The following is a 21,681-nucleotide window of genomic DNA, read 5'->3' as shown; positions in this document are numbered from 1 at the left end:
CTTGTCATAATGTTTGTGTTTGGTCTGTGTGATTCTGCCCACTGCCAATTTACCCAACAGTATTTCGACACCCCGGGTAGCCAGTTGGCGGAAGAGTGATTGGCAGGGAAGCCAGCAAACCAACTAGGTCAGATATCGTAGATTCTACCCAACTAAAAAGCCTTGCCATCCATCCAAAAAGCTCAATCACCAGAGGAATATTAAAACACGGATAAATCAACACATGATGCAAGTCTCCTCTGCTTTTATGGTCAATTGCACTTGCTCCTTTTGCATGTTCTCAATCTGGCAACCCAGGTGAGCATTGAGTCTGAGGAGGAGGGGGCAGGTGAAACAATATTTTGTTTTCTCTCCAATATTTTGAATTTGAACTGCAGTATCCTTTTCAACCACTAGCTGTCAATATTCCATACTGCACCTTTAATATGCAAGTGATGACTATAAGACATTTATTAGTACATTGACTCCACCCGTGGTGAGGTTATCTGTTTAAACAACCAAAGGCAAACAGAGGCGGGAAAGTAACAGATTATTTTTGCAATACCATTTGGTGATGCCACTGTTTAAAAATGGCATATAAAATAAACGTAAATAAACATTTAAATTTGGAGGTTTGGACATGTTCAAACAAGAGGCTCAATGTTGACATATCTCACTGTAAACGTACTGTACTCTATATGACAATTTGGATAGGTTTTTTGCTTGTTCTGTTGGTAAAAAGCATTTTTATCCACTTATGAATGCCATTGAGATGAATGGGAATGCTAATGGTTGGCTTTCTCTAGGTATTATAGACCTTCTTGTGACCCACAAGCCCTAGAAACTGGTCAATAAAAATTCCTATAAGTATTTCATGAGAATTTTACAGTCTCTTAAACAATCTAAAAGCATAGCTTTGGCTGATTTCCCAGTTAATGGACATAGTGTCTTTTTTGTCTGGGAGGGCATATGAATAATCTGCCTCAGACTTAAAGATCCTATAGTTCTTGATATCTTCCTTCATGTACAGGCTCACTTCTCTTCACACCACTTTGGCAAACAGCCAATTAAATCATATTAGAGGTCTCTGACTAAATAAATAAAGATGAATAATGGCTTAATGCACTGTTTAATATAACTATTCCCCATTTTCTGCTGAGATAGAACATTTGACAATTGTGTCTAATGGAAAATTGTTATCAGGAAGAAATGGAGGCTGTTGTATTTGAGTTGTGGCCCTCCCCGGGGGCCCCATTTAGAGAATACACGTTAAACATTAAACATCCAAATCAACCATTCCATCCATTCTCCATCCACGCAGAAAATGGAAAAAAGGCTAAATGCTTGTTGTCCATCTTTTACATCCCTTTGCCCAGCACAGAAGCCTCTTAAATGACCCGTGAATCTTTAGAGGGCGGATTTACATACCGGAGGCTCTTGAGAGTTGATCTAAAGCCAAAGGTGACCATTGAGTTGGTCAGTGTGGTTTAATTAGATTTTCAAAACAAATTACAGCTTCTAATTGTGCTTGAAAAAGTGAGTCTGGAGAGAGACACAATGATTTAACCCAAATAGGGTGAAAAAGAAAACAAATGCAGGTGTTCTCCACCGAGAGGCACGAGCAGGCAAGATACCGAATGATTTGGAGGCTTTATACTGTAACATTCATAATTAGGCTGTCATGCTTCGAACTTGATCAGCAGTGAATGCTGGAAAACGGCGAGAGTGGTTATTTCGGCAAATTAAAGCAGCTCAAGGCTTCCAGAGGATTACTTAAAGTGTCTGCTTTCCACGGAAACTAAATGAATGAAGAGAGTCTTATTCGTAATTCATATTCGATGGCAGAGTTTAATGATTTTTCTTTTTTCTCTTTCCTGTTATATTTTAAATTGTTACCATAAGTCTTCCCTCGACATGACTTAATGTGACAGATCATCAATAACCGTGCTGCGTGACCGAGGAAAAAAAAACCTTTGCATTACATTTTAATTCCTCCTGTGTTGCATCATTTTCAGAAAGGAGAGAAAGGAGGGCGCTCAGGAGTCTAGTCTCAATATTTAACTGACCCTCCAGGGACATGGCAGCTGAAACCTCTGAAACTTTGACTTAGCTATTTAAACAGAGACGTTTTTTTTTTTTTTTTTTTTTTGCTGGTGTTCTCTGGCAGCCCCTCTGAGGAAAAGCTTTTTCATCCTAGAATACACCTTTCTTGGAGTTCAAATCAATAATTCTAAGATGTTCATTGATATGAATTTTAAAATCATTTTAATCCTTCTATTGAGAATAAGCAGCAGGATGAATGATTTCCAAGATGAAATCCTCACTCTACACTTCTAAAACCCTATTCGGGATTCGTTTTCTGGATATATGTCTCTAAAGTAATTGTCTGTAATGATTATCATCAATTGAGACAGGATAAGTAATGTCTGTGAAACTGAAGAGATGGATTGTACCCAGGAGCACTGCAAATATTATAATGCTTTTAAATATTTCAAAGTGTGCCTCCTCCACTTTTTGGGAAGAGTTTTGCTGCTGTGCCAAGAAGGAATATTGCAATTGCAAAACCACCTACAATTTAAAGACTTTAAGACCAAGAAAAGCCTCTGTGTAAGAGGCTTACCTGCTATTTAGCAAGGACAAATGTTAAGTCACCTAATTAATATTCATGAGCAAAGCTGATAAATTTTATAATGTGTCCCTCCTACATTTCAGATTGTTGCTGCACCCCTGGATGTGTACGCTAACAGTTATGATCACACAATCATAAAATTATTTTTTTGTGCTTATTATTACGGGAACATTTTTGAGATTATCTGGCAAAATTCATTCAAATTTCAGGAAAACATTTAACCAAACTGTTGATATTTGCAAACCTACATTGCACTCATAAATGTAAAAGACTTCTTGTTCTTAGGTGCTACTTCATTATTTATGTTTGTTATTTAGATGCTGATTCGTTGCTGGAGAATTGTTTATTTTCATGTATATTTTTCATGTATTCCTGTGTTCTAGGTTTTGTATTATCATTTGTATATTAAGTAAATAATTATTTCTTCATTTTGTAACTGTAAAACCATCATATTATTACTATGGCCTGCTAAAAAGCATTCAACGAAATCTGTCTCTGTCTGATTCATCTCAACACAAGTTATAAGTAACTGAACCCATTTTCTTTTCTTTTTATAACTAAATGTAATACTTATATGTTACTTTCCCTATTAGTTCTAGACCTATTAATGGGGAGACATAACAATACAAATGATAATTTTGAATAAAAGTATATTACAAAGTTTTCATTTAGACCGTAAAGATTCATATTAATTTGTACAAGAATGGCATTATATGACCCCTTTAAGGTTGTACCATGCAACATTTTTACTGTCAATCCATAAAAAGTCTTAAATCATCAGGGCCCCTCTGTACTTTTAAATGCACTGAATCGTGATAACCCTCGTCTTGTGATTCACACATACGTAGCTCCAAGTGTTCACATGATAACTCAAGAATCTAAAACATGGCTCGAGACTTCTCATAAAGAACTAATTGGATGAACAAAGCTTTCCAAGGCGGCATGTGTTGCTTGCAGACCAGGAACAAAGTGTTAGAACTGGCAAATGATTCTCTGAGGATTGCTCATTTGTTTGCTTCTTACTGGGACTACAGCCCATGAACGAGGCAGTATCCAGGCCACAACTGACAGGCCCACATCGGCCCATAATGCTCCTGCGGTGTGGCCATGTTGAGTAATTGCTAGGCTTCTGGTCAACGCTCCAAGAAACAAATGTTCCACTCCACACTGAAATACTCCTTGCAGGAAGCTAGTCGTTTCCATGTATAACGTGTCTCTTTTGACAAAGGGTCTTGGAGGAATCCACAGTAACCTACAGCGGAAATAATAGGACATAATTCGAAATAATTGGGTTTTTTTCCCCAAGCCAACATATTCCAAAGCATCAAAAACTTCACGACTTCCACCATAGACCCTTCTCTGTTTATGTCCTGGGGTTAAATCCAATTAAGCCGGATAATTCTTGGCAGACGCTGGACAAGTTTAAAAAAGTTTTGTAATAATTTTGCAAAACTGCTGCACTTTGTTGTCCTCCCTTTCATTTCTGGCCTTGGCTAATGAACCTAAACCCAGTCCCTCCCTAAAACAGATAAATTTCTGCACTTTCCTCTCCCTGTCCAAAGACAAAAGGCATGACCAATCTTTTTCCCTGTAAAAGTGTCTCGGTGGGACAATAATAGCGCAGGGGTCTACGGCAGGGCGCTTTCATGCTGATTATGAAAAGTGAGCTGTAAATATTTTAAAATTCTCAGCATCCCTAGTACTTTATTCAACCTTTCAGCTTCATAAGGTCAGAGCTAATTTGCAAGCCATAAAAACGCATTTGGCAGATTTAACAGGGACGGGAGGCGCACTGATGGCATCGTCAGGGCCCTGTGTTTCTTTGAGGAAGAGTTATTATTCCCATTAAGCCTGGCAGAACGATGAGGCCAGAAATTCGCCGCTGGTACGCCCCCATTGATCGCAGGCTGGAGAATGAGCTGCTAATGCATTTAGAGAAATCAGATCTGTTAACACTGCAGACGTTCAGCATTACAAGCTCAGAGAAAAAAATTTGCTTCGACGAAAGGCATGTGTGGTATTTTTTTTAACAAATCGCTGATTGCATTCTGGTTGACTTACTGGTTGTAAACACAATGCAGTTAAAGGATAATTCCAGCATAACCTGGCATATAACTTGGACAAACATTAATCTTCTACAAAATTCCATATTTAGTTCAAGTAATCATCAAATTTAAACAAGAAAGCCACTTTGAAGAACGGAAAGGTTGATACAATACAAACACAGCCATTTAGTTTTTGTGCAAACACTTCCCTCAAAGTTGCACCAACAGGGCTGTACCCCTCACAAGTGGCACAAAAATAGGTAGACATTCAAACGACCCTTTGGAGAGTCCATGGGGATTGTGAATTTTGTATTTTCGCCTTATAAATCACAGTGTATATACTTAGCTGAAGCACTCATAAACAAGAAACAAAACAGACCCTGATACCCCTGAGACCAGACATTCACGGCTAGGAGCTAAAGAACACTTATGCCACATGGTATATGCCTCCAGGCTTGCTGTCTGTACTTAACTGATGGGAACTGTTGTCCAGATCCTCTAAAGATGCATACACACCAGGGTAGAGGATATTTAAGGTGACCATTTTCTCACCCCCAAAACTTGTCCCAAACCCATATGCTGTTTGACATTGTGATATACGACATGTAAGAACCAGTGGCAAGGTTCAAAACTCGCATTTGCGACTAAAAATAGATGTGTGCAAACTGTAAAATGTATTTAGGTGCATGCGTGCAAAAGTCTCCGCATGTCATAAAAAAAGTCTTAAATATTGTAAATGGTATCAAACGTCTGAATTATTACTTTAAGAGGGCTTAAATTTGGGAATGAAAAAAACGTGAATCATGATTCACGGCCTAATGTGATTAAACTTCAAAAGGCTATGATTTCATCAAATAAATGCGAGCAGTAGGACTGTATGTTTCAAATCAAAATGCATTCTACAGTCTTAGAGCAGTTAAAAGCAATTCATTCCATGTGGCTATGCCAATAGACTGCTTGGGATCTACTGCTGATGAATTATGACAATGTTTACAATGTTTATGGTGTTTGTATTATATTATGTGCTAGATTGCTGTAAGAGAGCATATTTTATCTTTTTGATTAAACAGCAGGCAAAACATTATTTAACATAGTATATAGATTTTATAGTATTGTTCTAGTATGTGTTTATAACTATTATTCTGTTTGATAATTACTGTATTTTCTGCTCGCCTAAAGTTTTTAATTGCTCTCCTAAATGTTTAAACTTTTCACCACTCTCAGGAAAAAAGGTACAAAAGCTGTCACTGGGGCTGTACCTTTTCAAAAGTACCTAAAGGGTGTATATTGGTACCTTAATGGTACATATTAGCACCTAAAATGTACATATTAGTACCTAACATGGACAGAAGTTTTCCCTTTTGAAAAGGTACAGCCCCAGTGACGGCTTTTGTACAGTACCTTTTTTTCTGAGAGTGCATGTGCTTCTTGGGAAAAAAGTAAGAAAATAAAGTACAAAAGCTGTCACTGGGCTGTACCTTTTCAAAAGTACTTAAAGGGTGCATATTGGTACCTTAATGGTACATATTAGCACCTAAAATGTACATATTAGCACCTAAAATGTACATATTAAGCACCCAAATGTCCTTATTAGCACCTAAAATGTACATATTAGCACCTTAATGCCCATATTAGCCCCTAAAATGTACATATTATCACCTAAAATGTATATTAGTACAAAAGTTTTCCCTTTTGAAAAGGTACAGCCCCAGTGATGGCTTTTCTACCTTTTTTCTGAGAGTGCATGTGTTTCTTGGGAAAAAAGTAAGCATCAAGTCCGGATTGGTATTTTGCTTTACCAAGGTGAAACCAGGCTTAGATGTACTGGTGTCTAAACAACTTTTTTAAGAGCCTTAGCAAAGGGGAATTTCTGTAAAGATTCTTAAATCCTCCTTTTGTGTTCAATGGAGAAAAAATAACAGCATACAAGTTTGAAACGACACTAGCATGAATAAACAATGATGCATTTTGTATTATTTTTTTGGATTCATACCTTGAATAAGATGGGTTGAAAAAAGATAAAGACACACAAAGGGCTCAAACTGTCAAAGTTGAGATGCTAGAAATCATAGTTAGAACACAGTTGAATGGTGAATGGTGAATGGAAGAGATATGAACTAAGCGAGGACACACAGAGGTGCAGAGTGACTGCAGGGTACAAAAACACTTCTCTCCAGATGTCCTTGGAGCTGCAGACTCGAGTCAGAGGAAACCGGCATGGGCAGAAAAAAGAGAGATAAAGAGATGGAGAGGAAAGAGCGTGAGGAGGAGGATGAGGAGGAAGGGCAGTGGGGTTGTACAGTACCTCTGTTACCGGTGACGGCAGAATTGAGATTCTTGGAGTCTAAGGGACCTGGAGTGTCTGGGAGGGTGGGTGCAGGGGAGGTTGTGGATGGTGATGGTGTGGTGGGGGCATCTGTCATATACGCAACAAAAAAAACAATGACAACAAACATGTAAACTGAAAGGTAAACAGAAAGGGATGGACAAAAGACAAAACAACAATGACAAGGGGGAAGAAATTATCATAACAATGGAACAAATGAAATTGTATGCTGACACAATGCAAATAAAAACTGAATGGGTTTAATTTAACAAAACTATTGGAACTATTGTTTGTGTATAATATATATCAAGACATTCTAGATAATAGCAAAATGAAAGTTTTGCTCATAAAAATGGTAGAAAAGAGAAAAGCATCAATATTTTATCACGTAATATCAAAAGCGGTGTGCACTGCAGAAATGATGGATAAAATGTAAAGAACAATCACCGTAACAAGTGTTTTCCCACTTACAAAGCATGTAGAAGTCTGTCATTGTTATCATACACACTTACTGAAGAGTACTTATCATACAAGTACTCTTCAACTGTGAGTGACGGAATCTAAAAAAAAATCCAGAAAATCACATTGTATAATTTTTAAGTAATTAATTTGCATTTTATCGCATGACCTAAGAATTTGATCACCTACCAATTCCGGCTCTCACAGACCAGTTAGTTTCTCTTTAAGAAGCCCTCCTGTTCTCCACTCATTACCTGTAGTAACTGCACCCGTTTGACCTGTTACCTGTATAAAAGACAACTGTCCAACAGGAGAGCTTCTTAAAGAAACACTAACAGGTCTGTGAGAGTGGAATTCATACTGGTTGGTACTGTAGGTGATAAAATACTTTTGTCATCCAATAAAAGGCAAAAAAAAAAAAAAAAAAAATCATACAATGTGACTTTCTGGATTTTTATTTTAGATTCCGTCACTCAAATATTAAGAGTACCTATGATAAAAAAAATAATTTCAAGGTGCATTTGAATTTGAGTGATTTATGCTTTTAAAACAGCAGGTATCATTTAAACCTCTTGAATGTGACTGGTTCAACAAACAGTGTAATGCTGGCAGCTGTTTTGCATGCATAAGGCATATTTAGTGGAGTGATAAGGACAGGAGAGGAGTTTTGGGCTCAAGTTGATAAGCTAAATCACCAGTCTGCCTTCATACTAATGGACTCAAGCAGACAAGCAGAGTAATCTAACTAATACAGTAGCTCAAAATTGCATAGCAGCCACCAGCTCTGGCTAACTATAAATTATAGTGCACAGGTTCCAGGGCAGACATTAGTAAACAGCAGCTCATGGCTAGACTTGTGCATTGTCTGAGGAAAATGTAAGTGATGTTGAGCCATGTGAAACTCAAGGCAGGCCGTTGCCAAGGTGTCATGAGTGCTAGAGCATTGTCATTACTTATTGGCTTCCTATGAGATTTGGGTAACACTTTATTTGAAGGGGTGTGCATAAGACTGACATGACAATGTCATAAACATGACATAACACCTGTCATGAACATGAAGGAGTCTTTATGAATGTTTATGACTGTTGTCATTAAGTGTAATTCAGTAAATTCTGACAGTTTATTGTTTAAAATGTCTTTGTTATGACAACTTGACATTAATAAAGACAGAAATGTCTTGATTATGACAACTTGACATAAACCAAGACAAACATTTCTTTGTTATGACAACTTGACAAAGAAATCATAACTAGTCCAACGTGTTCCACTTTACCTGAGGTAAAGGGATAAATTAATGACACTGTTGTTCAAGCATTTGACAGTGTAATAACCCTTAATGACATCTTTGTACAATGTGTTCCACTTTACTTGAGGACAAGTAAAATATTCATGTCACAGTTATAATCATGACAACCAAAGTTAAAACCAACCACAACAGGGTAATGTAATGTTAACACAAAGCTAAATAACTTCTTTAAGTTTGATAATTAGACCTGTTATGACATGTTTGTGACAGGTAGACAGGTTATAATTTCTTAGTTAATTTAATGACAAGTTGTCATAACAAAGACATTTTTTGTCATGGTTAATGTCAAGTTGTCATAACAAAGACATTTTTGTCTTTATTTTTGTCATAAAGACTCCTTCATGTTCATGACAGGTGTTATGTCATGTTTATGACAGTGTCATGTCAGTCTTATGCACAGCCCTGTTACCAAGACTTGTTTCAGCTGATTTATTGTCCAATCACACAGGTATTATTCACATTTGTTGCATAAATGGTGCACGAAGACTTACACATCAAACTTTATTTCTTTCAGTATTGAAAAGGGTTAGTTCATATGTATAGGTTAGGAATATCAACAAAAGCCCACTGTTAAAAAAAAAAAAAAAAAAATTGTTGGTTTCACTTAAAAAAGTAACCTGGTTGCCTTAAAATTTTAAGTTCATTTGAACTGGAAATAATACAATGAAGGAGATTGATTTAAACATCAGAAATATTATGTTATCTGAACTACATAAATTATTTAAGTCGATTTGACAAAAGAAAAAATGTTGTGATTACAAATCATGAAAATATTTTTTAAGTAAGAGCAATAGTAAAAGTTTTGCCTTATCAAACACCACTGCTGTTAGCTTGGGAGCCTTGGGAGTTTTTTTTTTTTTTTTTAAAGGACCAAATAACATTAATTTAATATTCATTTACTAATGAACAAACAAAACATCCCCCCACCCCCCGCTGAAAGTTAATTAGCACATAACAGTATCCTGCCCAGGGACATGGAGAAACACTTCAACAATCCAGAGAAATGTGAAAAGATATTATTCAAGTCGTTATCATTCTAATAATAAACTCTGGTGCAAAATTACTCGCTCTTGTGAAATGATCTGCTAGGTACATGTTCAGCTTCAACATATACACACGGTAGCTGATAATTTCTCAAGAGCAAGTAATTTGGCACAAGATTCTATTGCTAGAAAAATTACGACTAAAATAATATCTAAGAGATGGCAGGGTTGTAAGCATTTCTCTGTATGGTTGAAGTGCTTGAGTTATGTTGTGGATTTAAAAAAATAAAATAAAACAAAGACTGCAAGTAAATCATTTATTGGCTGATTTCTCCAAAAAGTATAAATATAGTCTCTGTTGCTTTCAAAAAATTGCTTTGTTTATTTGATCATCTGCCCAGCCCAACAAAGCAACACTAAATCAACCAATAGGGTGAGTTTGGGGAGTGGCTATTTGTTTAAACAACCAATGATAGACAGTGGAAGTGTTTGATGAGCGAGTACTGCATAATTTCACCTTCAAAAAAAACCTAACTTTATAACAGAAATTGCTCTCATTTTAAAAGTACAGCTTGTGGAAATAGCATATCATGAGATTTTGGTTCTTGATTTTTTTAGTTGGCGGATATAGATAATTATTAAAGTGTTCAAACCTGTTCAAACAGTCTAGATACTATTGGCCCGCTCTAATATCTTATTTAAATGTCATGGCCCAATTTTAATTAAGGGTAAGATTTGAATAATAATATTGACTATACCTACCTCTCAAGTACCCCCACTGACATGGCAGCCCTCTGTCTGGAATATCAAGCATTCGGCTGCATATTGAACAGGTAATATTGCATTTGGAATTGGCACAATACAAGATAGGTGATCTGATGAAGGACAGTGACCATTATATTGCTCCGGGCTTTGTGCTAATCACTGATGGAAGGATGGTATCATGTTTTGCCATTTAAAAAGACAGTAATGAATTCAGACATGGTGCTTTATATTTGTGACACCCAATTAGCTTTTTATTCCTACAGAGAAGGTGTCAGTTTTATAGTATCAACATCATTAAAAGCTTTGGTTCTCCTTGTTGTTATAGTGTCCTGACATTTCAATGAGGCACTGACTGGACCCCTACACTGCACCATAACGGCTAATTAAATCTTCTTAAGATGGCCCGTGGGAGGATACAAAAGTCGAGGTAGAAGGAGAAAGTGAGAGAAAAGTAACTTCTGAAATGGAGAGCCCGAGGAAGAATTTTCCGGACTGGAGGGGTTTAGTGTCAAGAAGGCAGGGGAGACTCTTCCGCTTGATGCTCACAGTCATATCCGTACTTAGCCTCTGAGCGTTTCCGCACAGCTGCCTCTGATGAAAGAGATGGCAGATGTGGACGCAGTGTAGCCTCTGAACCTCAGGCTGTATCGAGACCCATCATGCTTTACTGTCGTGCTAAGTGTTTGAAACTCATTTTATTAAGTGAAGTCAGAAGCCATGTTTCCATCGACACGTTTTTATCCGAATTAAGTGATATCGAATGAAAAATGCCTTTTGGAAACAGTAAAATTCGATGAAATTTCATGAAAATCGACTCAAATGAAATACGTTCGGTCTCATCGGATTTTCTCTTGATCGATATATACGGCTAATGCGATAAAAGCTGATGGAAACGTTATTTGCCGAATAAATAATGACTTGCGATTAAGTTTTATGCCCTTTCATGGTTGCAACACGTCAGAAGACGAGTTCATTTCCGGCCAGTCTGTTTGCGCACACATGGCGGATGTCAACAAAGACAGATGTAAGTGGACAAAGCAAAAAGATGCTTCAACCAAAGGGTTTCCGTGAACCACGATCCCCCAGAACTGATGGAGCGCTGTCATTCCCAAACCACAGTCACCTCCGCTGTCGTCGGGCATACGTGCATCGTCATCATCATAGCAATGTTTATAGCGTCGCTGTTTTCTTAGGTTAGTTTTGCTTGTTTTTACGTGGCTTGGTTGAATTGTAATGTAGAATGTGGTCTGTTATTTCTAGTTAACAGACTGCGGCGCTGCTAGTATAACACACCGTTGCCATGGACGCAGTTCAGAGACGGAACAGACTATTTTCTTTAGCAGAAGCAATACTCGTTTTTAAATCAATAAACTCGTTTTTAAGTCAATATTTTGTGTCAAATTATTTATTTATTTGGTTGATTTATATGTAGGCTAATAAGCGAATAGGTTATAGCGAATACAACCAACAACCGCCTCGCATACATTATCCCATTCATATGTCGCTATCAGCTGGCACATAAGCATTATTAGACTTCAACTTGTGAAATATTGATCATTTTTGGTAGCTGGCGCGATCCAAACTTTGTTCGCAAAAGTTAGCTTGAATGTTGTTCGATTCAGTGCGAAAATAAATGGAAACACCTTAAAATGTCTCAAATCAATTCGATATACCAATTTGATCGCAAAACAGCATGTGACGTCATTACGTACAGGTTTTTATTCGCTTTAAAGCCGTTGGATGGAAACACACTTTCACCAGCTTTATCCGCATGAGTTTTTTAACCGAATTTCAGAAAATTCGATTGACAAGTGGATGGAAACATGGCTAGAGAACGACAGAGAAAAGTGGGTTGCTGCATACAGAGGCTACAAGATCCCAGGCCCTATGCACTGGCAGTCCTGATGGGCCCCCCATGTTCCTCAACCGTGAGACCTTAGATCGTCTAGTTTTTACTAGTTATTCAGCCAATACACTAACTTTACATTTAATCTGACATTCATTATGAAATTTAATTAGATGAAAATATCCAGGTAAAATAAAATATATTCCAGACTTTTCAAGGGCCCTCTCTCCCCTTGGGGCCCTGATAATCAGTACTGGTTTTACCCCTAGTTCGACGCCCCTGGCACCATATGTACAGTACATTTGTGCAATATTTATGATACAGAGGTGATTGCATCTTTGAAAGATTATCACTAAATTAAAGGAATATTTCATTTTAAACTGAAAATTCTATCATTATTTATGCATGCTATTAATAACTTTTTCCCATATCATAAAAGTCATTGAGACCCAAAAAGTTCAAGTTCCATAAACGTCATAAAGGTATTGTAAAATAAAATAAACTTTCTTATACAAGGACCAGTGTTGGGAGTAACGCATTACAAAAGTAATACATTACAGTAACATATTACTTTTTGCTGTAACGCAGTAGTGTAAGGCATTACTAATCAATTTTCAGTAATATTTTACTCGTTACATGTTCAGTGAGGCTTGTATTACAGTTGTATTACAGTGTATTGTCTGCTTTTACTTCTTAAAGGCAACAGACTATGTGAAAGTTTTAAAGCAGTCTTTTAGTGCCAGTTCAGTGCGGTCGCGTCTGTAACATTGTTTTTCCCTTATAAATGCGAACACGAAAACTAAAATAAAATGAATATTTTAAGTTCTATGGAGACTGGAGAGCCAACCCTTCCTCATCCGATTTGCGCAGTGTAATTAACAGAATTACAAAAAATCGATTTTGCCTCCTATTTTTTTGTCACGCATGAATGTGTGTCTTTTCCCTAATATTAAAAATAAAACATAGACTGATATTTGTCTAATGTCTGGAGTCCTTTAAGGAAGTAGCCTATATACGTTTCAATACATGTATTTTCTGAGAATTTTTATTTCAAGTTTTGACTGCAAATGTCATCATGTCCATAATGCTGGACTTCCCCAATTTTAAATAATTTATCCTCAACTAGTTTTGTGGTGTAGGTCTACGTATTTTATAATGTTAACTTCAAATAATACTAATAGCCTAATTTAAAGATAAGGCAGCATTGGATATGGACGGTAAGGAGAATAACGCTGGAGTTGGAAGAGGTGTGTCGCGATTCTGTAGGTTCGTGGATCTGAGTCGTGTGGCGAATCGCGATTTCGGTTTCATATTGCATATCGTTACAGCCCAAAAGTTAAGTTCTACTTAGTTATTTTGGTGAAAGTAACTCAAAAGTAATACATGAGTAGTGTAACGCATTACAATTCTGGGACAGTAATATTGTAAGGTAATGAATTACTTTTAAATAACAGTAACAAGTAATACCTAATGTATTACAGTTTGGAAGTAACTTGCACAACACTGACAAGGACTACATAGAATATGGCGACAAAAAGTTTGGGGTTCCATTGATTTCCATAATATGAACAAAAAAAACAACTGACATTGTTAAAAATATCTCGTTTTGTGTTCTACACAATAAAAAGTCACATGAGTTTGTAAAAACATTAGGATGAGTAAATGAGTAAATTATGAATTTTCATTTTTGGCTAAACAATCCCTTTAAGCTAGATATGGTTGATCCATTGAGCCAGCAATAATTAATAAGGCATTTCAGCTTTCAAGTGCTTCACTGTAAAAATGACAGTTACTAGCAGGGTAGAAACGTAGGTTTGATAAGCTATACAGATGCTTTCTGGGTAGGGCTGTGCTTGCTTAACATGTTACTCAGATGCTTTTCTGTCACTCACCATAAATGACCAGCTTATATTCAGCATGACTGGTTCCGAGGTGATTGGTGGCTTCACAGCGGTAGGTGCCGTTATCGGTTTTGTTCAGTGACGTGAAGGTGAGTTCTCTTCCTTCGACAATCATATGGTCCAGGTCTGGCAGGTCTCCGCCGTCTTTAGTCCAGAGTACTGGGTCTGGCCTGGTGAAACATTGATATTTAGCTTCTAATGTAAAGAAGAATTATAGCTTTTTTAATATAATCGATAACCACATTTTGCACTTTATGATCTGCAGAGCTGTAGATGCTACACACAGTCAGAAACACCAAATTAGGTTTGTCAGACATGATAGCATCTATTCTCGCTCCTCATTCTTACATTACTGTGACTGGGTATCTGAACACCCAATAGGCGTTCTTGGACATAAATATGAGTGGTCATGTCTTTGCATGTATTCAAATGTATTTATCTGATATCAGAATACAGTATATGGAAATACAAAACAGGCAAGAGATAGTTCACCCAAAAATGAAAATTCTGTCATCATTTACCCACCTTTAAGTTATTCCAAACCTGTATACATTTCTTTGTTCTGATGAACACAAAAGAAGATATTTTGAAGAAAGTTTGTATCCAGGCCACTTTGGTGCACTTAACAAATTTATACTATGGAAGTCAATGGTGCCCCAGAACTGTTCAGTTTCCCACATTCTTTAAAATATCTTTGTGTTCAACAGTACAAAGAGATGTATACAGGTTTGGAACAACTTGAAGGTGAGTAAAGGATGACAGAATTTTCATTTTTGGGTGAACTATTCCTTTAAGTGTCAACAACAGTTTTGAGTTCTGAAAGTTAGTACGTTTTCCTAGTACAATGAAGACTTTTTTCAAAAGATCAAGGAAAATTGGATTTTTTTTTATGATATGACCTCTTTAATGCTACAATCAATTAAAAACAACACCCCAAAGCTACAGCAATGGCTTTGAGAATACACAAATCTTAGAGAGAGTTTTAAAGTTTTCAACTATAGGTTCAAACATAGAACAGTTCTAAGCTATCTGTTTTATCAAAGTTTATCAAAGATTTGTCAACCCAATTGTTTGGAAATTATTATTGTATTGGCCTTATTTCACTTGTACCAATAGATAAGAGCTTCTTGATGTTTTTTTCCATGTGAATTTATGGTTATTTATTCATAGCTGTTTAATTTCAACAGAATCAAATTTATGAGTCATCACATTAATGCAAGCATGTGGTTAAGCCGCTAGCTGTAGGCCTGCCCACAGGGCAATTTCTCCTTGGTGCAGTAGATATGGCAACGCATCTTCCCAAAGCTCTTTGCAAACATTATAATTCAGCGAGATGCTGATAAATTGTGGATGCTTACGAGGGGTTTCCTTTTGGTACACATTCCAGTTTCAGGTACTGTCCCTCCTGCGGGAGGGTTGCGGAGTGTATGATGTTTACAATGGGAGCATCTATAACAGAGACAGAGAGACGAACAAAGAAATATTGTTTCAGACAGCATCTAAGCGGAAGAATGAAACTCTATGAAGATCAAAAGGCAAGTGGTGTGACGTTACTCAGCTCAAATGCTCCACTGCGTCCCACTAGATTGATAAAATGTCAAAGCTTCAAAGAAAAACTGGTAATCACTGTAATCACTGTGAATAGTTTTTACTTTACCGCAATATATCTAGTTTTAAAAGTTGCAACTTTAATTAGTTAACGTTTAATGTAATCAAAATTAAGTGTTTTATGGCTTTTAGTATGTCTCTTAGCTTAGATAACATATACAATATTACTCCTAAAAGTTTAAATATAACCCTAAACAAATATATTTTTAACATAAAATTTCAATAGAAATGTCAACATAAGATTTCATCCATTAAGCATTTTTATGGGGTCATCATTCACTCACCCTCATGTTTAATTTGGGCTTATAGTCACATTTAAACATTGTGGTAAACAGACGCTCAATCACGCTTGCTTGACATGTGAGAACCAATGAGGTTCATTCTCGTCGCACGCAGCACGTCTGAACTTCTGCAAGAACCAATGAGGTTTGTTTTCGTGCAAGCAAATACTGTTGAGCTTTTGTTTATGTTTCCTGATCAATGTTTACATGTGAATAAAAGCCTAAATTAAATTTGTTCATCATATAAAGTGATTGTGTCTCTTCAGAAATTTAGGATTAAACTGCTTGATTCATGTGGATTATCTCTTTATGAACTTTTTGAAGCATCACAGGGGTAGTTGCATATACTGTCAATGGAGGGTCAGAAATATCTCAGATATTTAATTAATCATCATTTGAGTTGCAAAGATGAAAGAAAGTCTTATGGGTTTGAAACAACAAGAAGGTGAGTAAATGATGACTGAAATTTCATTTCTGGGTGAACTAACTCTTGTAGGTATATACAGTATGTTTAAGTAATGAATATGGATGTGAGCATCATGGGACGCTGGCTTGAGTTGGGACCCAGCTATACTCACAGTGGACCTCCAAGACCTGCGTAGTGTCTTCGTGGGTGGCAGTCAGGGCCACATGGTCCACTCTACAAGTGTAGGCCACACCGTCATCCTGCCGGTCCACCTGGAGCCGCAGGGAACTCTTCACTGTGAATGTCTTGCCACTGGCATTCACCTCTTTGGCACCTGTGAAAAGTGGATATGAACAGCATAACAAAGATGACACGTGTTTTAGAGCTTCACATACATTACAGTCAGAGTTACAGCGAGAACTTGAAGTACTGTGGAACACAGGGGTTCAGAAAGATGCACCACTCTTTTTTTAAGACTACTTTTCAATAGAAAACTTTAGTGTTGTGAAGACAGTCGAGTTGCATTCATTATTTCCACCCACTGACGCACATCACTGTGTTTGGAATGCTCTTGAATCCTGTCTCTATCTTTTCTCACATCCAAAACTGGATAAAACTGGTGAAAGTAAAACTTTAGCTCTTATCCGACTCTGTCAAAGTTAAAAATATTGATCCAATTCTTGTTTTTCTGCATTTGACTGAGCTGAACTCGCATGGCAAATCAAGCAGGATTTATTTTTGCACTTGTGACAGGTTCATTTCATCGGTTTAAAAAAGTAAATCCTCATTTGAACTTTAATTGAATTAGCCTATATTTTCTTCTAGAATTAGTGTTGATGTATAGTGTTGCACACAAGACATTTATCAGAGCAAAACAGCTCCCCTTATTTTCTCCTGAAAACTCCATTAGTTGAACAACAGATTGTGCTTTGTTTTGTTTGCTTCAATGTGTTAATGACTTCTGCGTTTATAGGCTTATGCTGCATACGTCCCTGTCTAGTAGCACTGACAATACAAATCCAGGGCAATTAATCCACTGCATTTCAATAAGCTTAACAAATACTACAAATTTCTCATTTATTTCTCATGTTAATTTCTCATGTCATTTACACTCTTAAAATTGTAATAATATCCTTTTGATATTGTAAATTCACTACCGTCAAACGTTGCTCAAATAATTGTAAGGACCACAAGATACTCATTTTATGCAAAACCAAATAATCTAAAATCAGATCACGCTCATTGGATCGCAAGATTTTACAGCGATGCTGTGATGTTCACAAAGAACACATTTTTGTGTAACACAGTTTTCTGTGTAAACATGCACTAGACGGATGTGTTTGACCATTGAGTTAGTAGTTCAACTTTTTAAAAATGTACGTATATAGACCACTGCCACGTGTGTTGTGTTTTTAGCATAAAAACTTGGTTCTACCAAACTTTAAAGGGATCTATATCTCGCATCATTTTCGGAATCAAAATCTATATAGAACATTTGAAAGATTACAAAAACAAAAGAATGCATGATCTTCCTAAATTCTTTTTCTTTAAAATATCATTTTAACAGTGTGGATCACAAAACAGGGAAAAAGATCAGTGCATCATGAAAATCACATTTTGTTGATTTGTGTTTGTGGATGTAAAGCCAATCCCAAGCAAATCACAAAATACTTCACTCCTTACAAAAAAACAAACAAAAAAAACTTCAGATTTAGGTCCAACTGTACGTATAAATCCACACAATTATTGTCTATATGAATCATCTTATTATTTCTCTTTTACCATTCTTTCTCTTTTACCTCACTTTCTCTACTCCCAGCATCACTCCTGCTATCACTGCCAAGCTGTCAATCAGCTTCCTCTGGGGGTGTCGCCACCCGCTCAGGAGCATCTGAGCATGCAGAAGATATCATTTAGAAACCTGAATACACACACACAGAGGAAGGTAGGTAGAGTCTATGGGTATTCTTTCTTTTTGGGATGCTTATGGGATGCAGTCAAACGGTTGGGGGTAAATTTTTATTCCAGATATACAACTAACAAACAGACAGATTTTTAGTCTGTTCATAAGAGCATTCAAATGAATAACACTTTGTATGGCTGTGAACGGAGCAAGACAACTTTCATTTGACTCTAACCACCCCACGGTTAGAGCCAGTGAAAATTCCCTGCATGCTTTAGAATTTCTTTAGATCAACTTAAGCGCATTTTACAGTTGGAACAACTCAGTAGAAAGTGGTGGTCTTCTGAAATGCGGAAGCAAAGTCCCCTAGCTGCGGTTGAGAATTTTTAATTTTACCTGTTGTAATGATTATGCAGCTTTCTGGTTACAGGCTTATAGAACAATATTTACTTCACACCATCAAAGCAAACAATTTTATAATAGGCATTTTTGATGTACAGTTGTAATCAAAATTATTCAACCCCCGTTTTCAAATCAGGTGTATTGGCAAATTTTACAGATTTTCAGCTGTTTGCAATGATCAATCAAACAAACGTAATTGAAATTACCAATTAAAGTGGTTTCCCCAAATTCAACTGAAAATTGAACTTTTCATGCATCTTTAGTAGTTAGTAGAAAACCCTTTTGCTGTTATGACCTGCTGCAAATGAGATGTATAACTGACACCAGGTTCTGGCAGCGTCTCTGGGAAATCTTAGCCCATTCCTCATGAGCAATGGCCTCCAGTTTAGTAATATTCTTGGGTTTGTGCTGCAACCGCCTTCTTCAAATTCCACCATAGATTTTCTTTGGGTTCAAATCAGGTGACTGGGATGCCACTGTATAATCTTCCAGGACCTCTTCTGCAACCAAGCCTTGGTGGAATTTGAGGTATGCTTAGAATTCATTGTCCTGTTGGAAGGTCCAATGATGCCCAAGCTTCAGATTCCTCACTGACGGCATGCCAGATTTCCTGATACTTAAACGAATCCATCTTGCCTTCCACATGCTGCAGGTTTCCAGTGCCAAAGCAGCCACAAAGTAGACCCAGAGCTTCACAAGCCATCGCCATGCTTAACTGTAGGCAGAGTGTTCGTTTTTGTTTTGTTTCATTCTTCTTCCATCAGACATGCCTCTGATCCATAGAGCTGAAAAGTTCCAGTTTTGTTTCATGGCTCAACAGAACAGAATCTTAAAACTTCTGTGGCTTATTTATATGATTCCGAGTACAGTTCTTGCGCTTTTGGGTCAGTAGTGGAGTCCTGGCCAGGAAACCACATGAGTTTAGTACACGCCTTACTGTGCAAGCTGAAACCTCAGTGCCTGTTGTGACCAAGTCTTGCTTGCGGCCTTCTCAGAAATCTGGTTGCAGCGGTTGATGCAGTCATTTTTCTGCTCCATTCAGGCAGTGTAACCACTGTTCCTTTAACTTTGAACTTGCGAACTATGCTTTCAACTGTGTCACTAGAAACATTAAGTGCCTTCGCTATATATATAATATCCCGTTTCTTGTTTGTGAAGGGCGATTATATATTCTCTTAACTTTTTGGACCAATTTTCTAAATGTGAAACTTAACAAACCTAACCAGTTCAGATATTTCATGTGTTCTAGCTCAAGCACACCTGTTGCAACTAATGAAGCCCTTGATTAGTTGACTCATGCTTGAGACAACACCTTTTATTGCAAATTTGTACTGTTGTGAGGGATTATATTCAGCAGGTTGAATAATTCTGAGACTGTAGAAGTCACTAAAAGTTGCAGTTGAATTTGGGGAGACCACTTAAAGCGTTTGTTGTGTTGAGCTTTTTCCATTACTTTTGTTTGATTTGTTCATTGCAAACAGCTGAAAGTTTGTTCATTTTGTCAATAAACCTAATTTGCAATCGGGGTTGGATTGGAATTTTGACCTATTATACTGTACTATTTATTAACCAACCAACCAACATAAAAGTATGTTGTTATTGACACTCATGATCGTGTTTTTTTTAAATGCATAATAACACACATGGAGGTGAATCTTTCATTTAACATTTGTTTGCTTAAAAATGTTTCACTGTCAGATTCTGATTCCCAGGTGGTTTAATTTAATTGTTTAGTTTTTATTTTGTCCATTTCTACCAGTTTGACCCATTCAGACCAATTTCGGTTGTGAAAATTATAGTCACTGCACTGACGGTAATCAGCCAATCACACGCATTCTCTCATGGGACGTTAAATTGAATTTTGGCACCCACGCCACACTTTAGGATCTCAACGAAATGAGAACATCACCCACTTTCAACTGATTTGATTGCCGAAATCAAATCATCTATTTATTCATCTACTCATCCGTTCATTCAACAATCTTTCCATCCTGGTGAAAAAAACAACAACAAAAAAAACCAGCATAATGAGGGTTTGTCGGCACTGTCTACTTCTATTGTCTCAGTAAGTTAGTTAGTGGCTAAGTGGAGAGATTTTCCAGCAGACAGAATTGAAATTAAGGTCAGCATGTTTCACATTTACATTTATGAAGGCAAACCAGTAATAGAAACATTATCACAGACGCACACTCACCAGAGCACACACACAAGCTCTGATTTAATGCACACAACAGCATTAAAACTGTATTACACACACATCAGCATATATAATTACGTACATAGTTGGACACAATTGGACGTGACACAATTTAATGTGAATTATCGCTAATTTTTGGTTTTAAGGCTGAGCACTGTGCTCCTTCTGGAACCGAAATGCTTTCCTGGAACTCTGCGATAGCTACGGCATATGGTGAACCCAGAGAGCAGCGAGAACAGGAAAGAATAAAGCGTGGGGTGAGATTAGCATTTCATTTCAGCTGTGAGCAGTTCTGAATTCAAATGCGGTTTTCCACCTAAAAGGGAGGTATTTAGAACAACAGGAGGCACAAAGGTGTGCAGCTCATCTCCGCCACCTCTACCCCACTCTGCAAGCCCATTAGCAAACGCGCAAGAGGTATACAAAACGAGAGAATAAAAAAGATAGAGAGAGGGGGAGAGAGCAAAAGCGTTCTTTATCCGTTCACCGCAAACTGCTTTCAGGCTAAACACAGTGGTCATTCCTAGTGGATGGAGGGATATTTGTGTGTGTTTTTGACTGAAGTTAGCTGTCGGCTGTGCGTTTGCATGGCGAGAGCTTAAATTTGAGGTAGCGGTTTTTATTTCCTCACAAAAATTGTCAGTT

General features: G+C 37.1%; 1 protein-coding gene across 4 annotated transcripts in view; it reads right to left on the bottom strand.

Moving 5' to 3' along the window:
* Nucleotides 1-21,681, bottom strand: part of cadm2a (cell adhesion molecule 2a) — a 358,651-nt gene that overhangs the window by 10,676 nt on the left and 326,294 nt on the right. For 3 of the 4 annotated variants that reach the window (XM_039677129.2, XM_089126052.1, XM_039677130.2), the window contains 4 exons: nucleotides 16,707-16,868; nucleotides 15,598-15,688; nucleotides 14,231-14,409; nucleotides 6,959-7,069 (listed from right to left, as the gene is read on the bottom strand). In XM_039677129.2, coding sequence (XP_039533063.1) covers nucleotides 6,959-7,069; nucleotides 14,231-14,409; nucleotides 15,598-15,688; nucleotides 16,707-16,868 — 543 coding nt within the window. The remainder of the gene's footprint in view (nucleotides 1-6,958; nucleotides 7,070-14,230; nucleotides 14,410-15,597; nucleotides 15,689-16,706; nucleotides 16,869-21,681) is intronic. The other variant, XM_039677131.2, reaches the window with a different exon arrangement.

The sequence above is a fragment of the Pimephales promelas genome, chromosome 23 (genome assembly GCF_988280905.1).
Source record: "Pimephales promelas chromosome 23, fPimPro1.hap1.1, whole genome shotgun sequence".
NCBI classification, from domain to species: Eukaryota; Metazoa; Chordata; class Actinopteri; order Cypriniformes; family Leuciscidae; genus Pimephales; species Pimephales promelas.
This window is presented reverse-complemented; position numbering and strand designations above follow the sequence as displayed.